Source organism: Populus trichocarpa, chromosome 3 (assembly GCF_000002775.5).
Source record: "Populus trichocarpa isolate Nisqually-1 chromosome 3, P.trichocarpa_v4.1, whole genome shotgun sequence".
Lineage (NCBI taxonomy): Eukaryota > Viridiplantae > Streptophyta > Magnoliopsida > Malpighiales > Salicaceae > Populus > Populus trichocarpa.
Window position 1 is genome coordinate 19713811 of NC_037287.2, and position 9054 is coordinate 19722864.

Below are 9054 nucleotides of genomic sequence, written 5' to 3' on the forward strand. Positions count from 1 at the left end.
AATACTGATTTTTTTTATTTCATGGTTAAGAGATATCATCAAATGTATATAACTTTTTTAAAAAAAATCACTTAAATATTTACTTCTGCCTCAACCACAAATTCATTTTTTTTTTTTTTTGTTAATAAAACAATTGGATAGTTTTGCCCAGATCCCATTGAAAACTCTCTTGAACCTTAATTAAAACAAATTATAATTTATAATTTTCATTAAATTTATCATTAAAACTATCAGTGTCAAATACATGCTTAATGTCCTTTAAGATAGCATTTGGTACATGGTGCTGGATCCATATTAGGTATACACATGATGAAAATAATTTTTTGTTCAATATCCCGATTTCTATCCCTCCATCTTTAAAGAATAATCTTGTTATGTTCAGTTCTATTTACTCGCCACACAAACCCTAAATATTTTTAGATTACAAATATAAACATTGAACAAGCATATACAATGGGCCATGAAAAACTTAATAAATTTCACTGATTGTTTCGTGTGACAGGTTCAAGAGTAGGCTGTCAAATTTTTAGAACTAAAGGTGAAGGATTGCAAGGGTCAAGATGAAGTTTGCCGGGCTAGATTTGTTGCTGAAGTTGCATGCATAACAAAATAAAAATTATGTTGTTAAGGCAAAATATACAGGCTTCAACGAAAGAAAGTAGGCTAACCAAGATAAATAAATTAACTCAAAATGAAAGTGTCCCAACTTTCAAATTCATTTTGAAATTCTCAAGTACTGGGGATAACGAAAACAGGAGGAGGATGAGGAGGATGAGACTATAAATAATTAACATCGATGCATACTGTACTTGAAAGATTCAAATTCTATGCTCTAAGATGATTAGTATGACAGAAAGAACAGTACCATGATACATCTGAAACTACAACAGGAGAGATGCAGAAAAGAAAAGGTATTTTGAACACTAGAAACATGAAGCCCTGCTGGATGTGGAATGTGGCTTTTAGGGTTTTCCTGCGCAACTTGTATTCAGATGCAATGCGTATTCACTCTTTAGGTCGCGCGAGCCAGAGGGAACTAAGAGCACGTAAACGGGAAAAGTAATCGTGTATTGCAAGGAGAGCACGAGCAGACTGACGGGTGGTTAATATTCGGTGCATTTGTTGTAAGGTTTGCTGCCTCAAATTGTCAGCCTGGTTTTATAAAACCCCATTAAAAGAGAAGTGCTTTTGAGACATGATACTAGGAATATAGGGGCAAAGAACAGAAAGAAATGGCAAACCAGAAAGACTCGAAACTGTAGCTGATTTATGAACTCTTGACCATTATACAAATTTCAAGGTTTTATGGAATCTCTATGTTATAGATGACAAATATAAAAACAATTAGAAGCATACCTGGCGAATAAATCCCTCAAGGGTACCTAGCTTTCCCATGGCCATGGCCATCTGACCCATGTAATTTGCCACATTTCCAGATGGCCCTGAGGAGCCAAGAGATCCGCTGGACAAAGTCTCAGAGAGGGACTGCTGCAATGCCTCCATCCCTTGAGATAATGCATCTTCCGCCTGTTGGGAGGACTGCTGTAAGTTGCCAATGCCCACCAACTGCTGCTCTGTTAAAGGCTCCAATTGATTCATAAGAAGCTGCAACCATGATCACCAAATTTTATCATGTTCTCAAACGAAAAAAGAATATAGGAGGTATTGTGCTCTGAAAGGAGCAGAGGGCACCACCCTAAGAAAAGAATTGTAAAAAATAAATCAATCCATCAAACTAACAAGAGAATGAAATCTGACATACACATGGTATATGCCAGTCAACAGGTTTAACCAGGAGAAAGGCTGTGCGCTTTCCCTTTTAAAATGCACAAACCAGTGCAAACAAATGGTTTAAACTCAAACAATTATGCCTGCTTGCAAAAGCAGGCATACATGCACATGAAAAAGGAAGCAGGTACAGTAAGAAAATTCCCTCCTTCGCTCTGCACAAAGGAAAGCCATCCATACATCCAGGGTTAAATGATGCCACCCTCCAGCGGCCTTCATTCCCAACCTTGTCTTCTAAGATTAATTTCATGCTAAACAGATATATATATATATATATATATGTTCACTCAAATAAACATGCCCGTGTACATGTCTGAATAATATAATGTTACTGAAACACTTTTTTCCACCAAACGAAATTACAATACAAACAAAACATTTACAAACAGCCTTGCTAGGGAAACACAAATGGTACAAATGAAATAAACAGCCTTAACAGCATGCTCGGAAGATAGGCAACAAGATACCAAAACTTGATGATAACATCCTTCAATATCTGAGAACAGAAAACTTCAATCTCAGAGCTGAGAACAAGGGAGGCCTATGTGAGCCTATAAGTTATAATAACTTGCAGTTCACCTTAGAACATCTATGATATAAAGTGTTGGTTCATCATTTCTTTTTCCAAATATCAAGTAGTTCATAACCTCATACAAATTTCCAAATCTTCTTTCTTTTCTTTTGTTTCCTGCACTTTTTTAATTCTAAATAGATTTGATGCCAAGAACAAACCGAGTCATACTGATCTGGGCTTCAGATCAGAGTTTAACAAGTGAAATAGAAACGGGATGAATCCTATATCAGAACTTACTGTTAGGGATAAGTCAAAGAACCCCTCAACTAAGTGAAGCTCCATGAATGCTTTTACATTATATTTCTCTAACAGATTAAACGTTATGCTGTCAAGTACAGCATCCTGTGAACCAAAGAACTTTTTAACTACCAGCAAATGGATTTAGCGGTACAGTATGAGACTCATCTACAATCCCAAGCCCTCTCCCATGAAATTCCCAACTAATTTGTTTTTTTTACATACAAATTTGCAGTTTTACACCTTCACCCTGCTAGCTAGTGCATTGATAATATCGAATCTTTATTAATGAATTAAATGAAGAAGAACAAAAAATACATTGTTCTTGCGATTCTTTTGTTCTGTGCAAGATTATGATACTGACTTTAATACTCTTGTAATGCCACCTCTCCTAGAACTGGACTAACCCTAGCAGGTGGAAAACATTGAAAGCACAATAAACTCACCTTGAGGAGCTCAGATGAACGGAAGCCACCAAGCCACAAGAAACACCTCTCTGCAGGTGTCTTCCACATGCCAGACAGCAAATGGAAAACATCAGCCTTGGCTGCGTTGCTCTTCAGCTTGAAAACTTCATCATAGTGAGCCATTATACCATCAGTGATAATACGAAGTTCTGCATCACCAGCATGAGAATTGACAGCTGATCTCAACTCATTAATTTGTCGATTTTGCTCCTCCAGCCATCGTGCATATTCTACATCAAATGCCATGGCCCCTGCAAAAAGATACAATTAACCATCTAATTTGCCAACATGCAAATGTGTGTGAGCTTAAACCCTAGAAATGAAAATAACCAATGAAATTTGAGGTCATTTCAATGTATAAATGTAGAGCTCGCAGCATGATCATTGGTTCAGTCAAGCAGCCATGACAATGTGGAACTCATCCAACAATTCCAAGATATCAAACATCTAGTTGATTCCCAAAAATGCACACATTTCAAACATTGAATCTTGCATAGGGAAGAAACTTTGGCATTACCATTTCCACTCATTGAATGAGTTTGGTCTCCTGAGCTTGATATGAAGATTCCCTATTAGAGAGAAATTCATTGAAATGACACACCTCAAAAAAGGATGCTTAATGAACAAACTGAGATCATTACACGATGTACAAAATAGGATTAGCCAAACCTAACCTGCTGCCGTGCCCGTTGGAGCTCCTGTTCCAGTTGGCTGAGCTTCAAGCGGCTACTCTCCAGCTGCTGGACATATGCCTATGGAGACACAACAAAAGATGAAAGTAAGATTATTAGAAGAAATGTTACTAGGCACTTATGCAATGTGTAATAGACAAATCAGAAGATTGCATGAAAAAAAATCTTGCATGGTTGCATCATAAAAAAGTCCATTCAAAGGATGCACTCCCCCCCTATATGCTGTAACAGGCTGTCGCTGAAAAGGTTCGTCAGAAATGAAAACAAGTATAAGAAAAAGATGAAAAACATACTTTCTTCCTCAAACGGCTTTTTCTTGCAGCTTCTCTATTTTGAGCAAGCCTGCGAAGAGTCTGCGAAGTGTAATCAAACAATCGATCATCAACTACAACTAGATAGAGTAGCATGCAGTGAATGCAATTAACATATAATATTTTCACCTTCTGGTCCATTTTGTCCCTTGTTCTGTCACTGGAATCAGATGCCACGAGAGCGGTAGATTGACCTCTATCATACTGCACACATATGATTTTTAAGTGTTAGAATGGAATTGATTTGGTAAGTTTTCTAATGAGCAGAATGAACAATGCCATTGCCTTCATCAAGCAAAAGAAGAAATGAATGTTGGGATCCAAAAGGAATGGTAAACCAGGATTCTTGATTACAGGTACTTGTTAAAAAAACAAAATAAAATAAAACTATTGAAAACAGGGTGGCACCTATGCAAATTTATAGTTTCACAGAACTGACTCCACACTATCATTTCACAGGAGTATAGGGCAAGAAAAAACAGCACCCTTTGGTTTTTATCGTCTGTGTCTGCATCCGTTGAGATATCAGTCCTTGGACTAGCATCAGCCATATTGGCCTCCCCCCAGTTCTCTGTATTAACACTTGGTATAGAAACCCGGTTGGACTGTTGAACCTTTTCTAATGGCAACCTCCGATTCTCCCCCCAGTTTTCTGTATCAACAATTGGTATAGAAACCTGGTTTGACTGTTGAACTTTTTCTAAGGGTAATCTATGAGACTCCACTTGAGAAGCAGATGACTTAATGTTAAATGTAGTAGTAGACTGTTTCTGCAAAGTCAGAGAACAGGAAAAAATGAGCGGAAGCAACTAAACAGGCAAAATATCATGTATCTGAGAAATTCACCTTCTCGAAAGTGCCACTATGGAGGCGGTCAGAAGGGATTGCTTGAGTACTTTCTTTTGCTGAATTGAACACAGTACCTGTAGTGACACATCAGGTTATCACTTTTAATTCTAGCTGGTTGAACTTTTCAAAAAATCTAATTGTTTTTTTCTTCTTACAACATATGCAGAGTTATTCATTTCAATGGATTACAAATTTTCTTTTTGTTTATTATAGACTTATTTTTTCATTGTGGCTCCCATGGGGATCGCTCATGGCATTTGAAATACTTGTCAAATGCCAACAACCGTGGTAGAAAAAGTAGTAGCTCCATAATCGTTTTCTATACACTGGAATCAGTATTGTCTGGATTTATTTCTCCCACTCTCTTTCCATAAAAAACTATTGGACCTGATTTTTCTTGTGATGACTTTCAAAGCATTACTAAATTGACCACTCCTGGGAATTGTTTCAATTAGATCGATATGGCCCTTGGTTCTAAAATATATTGCACCCTAGCAGTGCTTTTACACAAAATAACTTGCCTAGACCACCCCTAAAATTTTAAGGTTAGCAGGTCATTTTGCGATAAGTCAATATGAAGTACACTAGACACTTCAAATTAAGATCAAAGGATGGTGACGGTTGGTTAATGAAATTTACCCCCGTACAAAAACAGTAGATTGTATTTTTCTTCAAAATAACAATGTTCCAATGAATTTCTTTCAGCGCGATTAAAAAAAAATTAATGAAAAATTTAGATCACCAAAAAGTTATGGGCAGATAAAATTTAATTATATAATGTAATAGATGAAAGAGCATGACAAACCAGTTTTAGATTAGCCCATTACAAGTTGGATTACTCAACACTTACCTGCACTCAGGTCAATAGCATCGTCTTCTAAGAACACCCCAAAATCAGTAACACGGTAAGGATGAACTGTGCTTCTCTCTACACTGATGAAATCCATAATTGTCAACAAATAAGTACCAAGAATTTGTTGAGTAATACAATTTTACAGCCAAACAGCATCAAGCATGAAGTAATACCATCAGTTCAAACAAGCAAATATTTTGTTGCATTTTCCTCTTCAAACCAGTAAACGCGTACATCTAAACCAAAAATCTTACAATGACCTTCCAGATTTAACAATAGAGAGTATACTACAGTTACTGGACCCATAAAGGAGAGAGAAGTAAAGGAAAGGGATAAGCGCAGACAGGTTTATCAATTGAACTACTTGAGAGCATTTCTATCTTCAACCCTAGAACTAAGGAAAAATGCAAAACAGCCTCCAGAAATAATGTAGTTTGTTTGATTTATATGTCAAGGTACTTAACCCTTCCCAGCCCCACCTGCCCTTCTCTCTCGCAATCAAGTTCCTCTTTAACACTTGCAAGAACATTTAGCAAATTACAAAGGCAATTAAACTTAGAAGTTAGAATAGTGTGCAAGCTACATAACTTGGCAGAGTGATGGAGCATGAAAATCATTCATTTGTAACTAATGCAAGAAAAGCTTTTATGAGAATAAACAAATTACATTGCATACTCAATATCTGGAAAGCACATTTTCAAATAAACAAATTACATTGCATACTCAATATCTGGAAAGCACATTTTCAAAATCATTCGATCCCAATTTTTTGAAGCTACCAATCAAACAAAGAAACTCCTGGTTATTGCACCCTGGACTACCAATTTTTGACAATAAGTTCGCAATGTAGTACCAAACCACTAGAAATGATTTCTGATGTGAGTACAAGACACCCTAAACATGTTCAAGTTCTTGAACCTACTATTGGTTATATACATATTAGTAGACAAAAACACAAGAACAGCAGATTAGGCACAAAAAAATCCAGTGTTGAAAGATGAATAATGAATGAAAAGTTAAATTGAAACCTTATACAAAAAGTGATAGAAGGAGAACTGTACATTGCATTTGAGATTGGCAACTGAGGATCAAAGCTCGGCATCCCGACAGCCTTCTTCTCATCTTCTGCATCAGTTCTACTCCCCATAAATCGCCGTCATTTTAACCTCCTTAGTCCCCTTCAAACAAATTGGCACCCCAAATCACTAACTAGAACAAAAGGCAAGATGTATCACTAACTTCTTTTAGTAAAAACAATCGAAGAGACAAAAAAAAAAGATAATAAAAACTAAAAATATATTGAGAAACAAATATACAGAATAGGCTGAATTTTCCCTTTTAACAGAATGCAACATCTAACAATATTAGTGCATATACAGCAATAAATAACACAAAACTAACTTGAAAATCCATTCTGCCAAACTCAGCAAACTCTACATTATCCGTCATCCAAAATAACAGAGTATGCCTCTAAAGCTCCAATTTAATTCAGAGCTGTGCTACACATTACCATGAAATATTTAGTTAACAGAATCTTGAGGATTGTTTGGCTAATGTTAATAGATTTTAGAACAAATCAGCATCAGGCTAACAACAAAGTGAAGAAAAAAGAAAAGGTGGTGCTCGTGCTCACAGATACTCTTACCCGCATCAACCAAAGTTGGTTATCGCACCAGCTAAGTTTGTGAGACCAGACAATAATTCCATACATCGAATTCAACAAGAACAAGCAAAAGAAAAAGGGAGAGGAGAAGCAAAACAAAGTCAAAGAAATCTAATCAGATAACTAATCAAATGTACATATATGGGTCATCCATTCACAAATCATACTATCCAACCTTGTCCATCATCTCACATGACACACAGAAGAGAAATCGAAGAGAGTCGCTTCAAAACCCTAACAACATAACTTTCAACCCAAAATTGAACTTTAGTATCTACCTAAGCTTGGCCACTCTGTAGCAATACCAGATGCCAATATCAACCCAATAGAACAGTAAGATCCCCAGATACAGAAGTTACTTAAAATTAAACTCATCTATTCAGCAAGCAGCACACAATTTGCACCAACTCAATATGCAGCAACAGTGGAGAAGAACATTACAAAACCCAGAATTCAAAATCCACAAAATGCTCTAAAAAAGAGTAGGGAGCAATTCAACAATACCCTGAAGCCAAAACTTGATGTACAAGAGACATAAAACCCCTGATAATGAACAACTTGTAGAGATCAAAATTGTACCCTAAGATGTAAAGTTCCAAACTTTCACCAATCCCCGAGTCAAAATCAAGCTGAAACACTGTAAAACCCCTAAATTCATCACCTTCAAATATCAAGGAGACTTTTAACACATTAAGCATAAATTTCACACCAAACTAAAAATACCCAGAGAACCAAAACCAACAAAAACCTCAGAAAACCTCCAATTCAAGCTTAAAAAAGAAACAACACAAATTCACCTACTTTACTATCAAGCAGCAAACTGTCACTTCATAAATAATAATTCTCTAGTCAAAATCACAGCAAAGTATGAACAACAAAGCTTAAGAAGGTCAAAATTCCACCTACTTCGCTAACAAGAAGTAAACTTTCACTTCATAACATGATTTTTTTCTAGTCAAAACCACAAGAAAATTTGAACCAAACCAAATCCACCTGGGATTTTGTTGTTGCTGATGATATAAAGCTTTCAACTTCGCGAAACTGTATGTATTGGATTATTAGATGTGAGAGAAGAGTGATGAGTGGATCACTCGAATCTCTAGACGTCCTCTTCTGCGAGAAATCTTCCACTTTCCAAGGACTAAAGATTTTTTAATCACTTTAATAATGCTTTAGTGCTTTGACATCAATTGTTTTTTAGTGTTTATTAAAAAATTTTGCTGTTTACTGTGTCAGTACACTGTAACAATACAGCCAATCTTGCTCACTGATTAGTGACCAAAGCCTTGGATCCCTATCTGGTTAATGTTAAGACAAGGTCAGTGCCAGCTAATCACTCTAATTCTGCCACGTGTAAAATCCAGAGATTTTTGCAGTAATTGGAAATGTTTCTGTCTTTGCCAATTGAGAATTTTGGCTGACACGGATTGGTAATGATGAAAATTAGTGATTTCTTAGTTTAATATTAATTTTTCACTTTTGTAAATTACATAGGCGCTAGAAACATAAGTTATTAAACTAAATCAAAGTCACGGTTTCTGAAATAAGATAAGTTAATGAAGTTGATTTAAAATTAATCAAAATAATATTATTTTAAAAATTAATTAAATTAAATCAAGT

General features: G+C 35.9%; 1 protein-coding gene across 5 annotated transcripts; it reads right to left on the reverse strand.

Annotated features, from left to right (window-relative positions):
• Positions 1-681: 681 nt before the first annotated feature.
• On the reverse strand, positions 682-8688 carry LOC7460251 (transcription factor TGA2). Of its 5 annotated transcripts, none has more exons than XM_024597811.2 (12): positions 8428-8688; positions 6833-6949; positions 5769-5851; positions 4916-4992; positions 4555-4839; positions 4199-4273; positions 4052-4111; positions 3741-3818; positions 3584-3635; positions 3046-3317; positions 1357-1605; positions 682-1152 (listed from the first exon to the last, which is right to left on the reverse strand). In XM_024597811.2, exons 2-12 carry the CDS (start codon positions 6916-6918, stop codon positions 1006-1008), a joined length of 1464 nt encoding a protein of 487 aa, XP_024453579.2. In that variant the 5' UTR covers positions 6919-6949; positions 8428-8688; the 3' UTR covers positions 682-1005. The 5 variants fall into 5 exon arrangements, with proteins under 5 accessions (XP_024453579.2, XP_024453583.2, XP_024453581.2 ...); XM_024597815.2 differs by having other exon boundaries at positions 6833-6976; positions 8428-8659; XM_024597813.2 differs by having other exon boundaries at positions 6833-6980; positions 8428-8650.
• Positions 8689-9054: the final 366 nt, after the last annotated feature.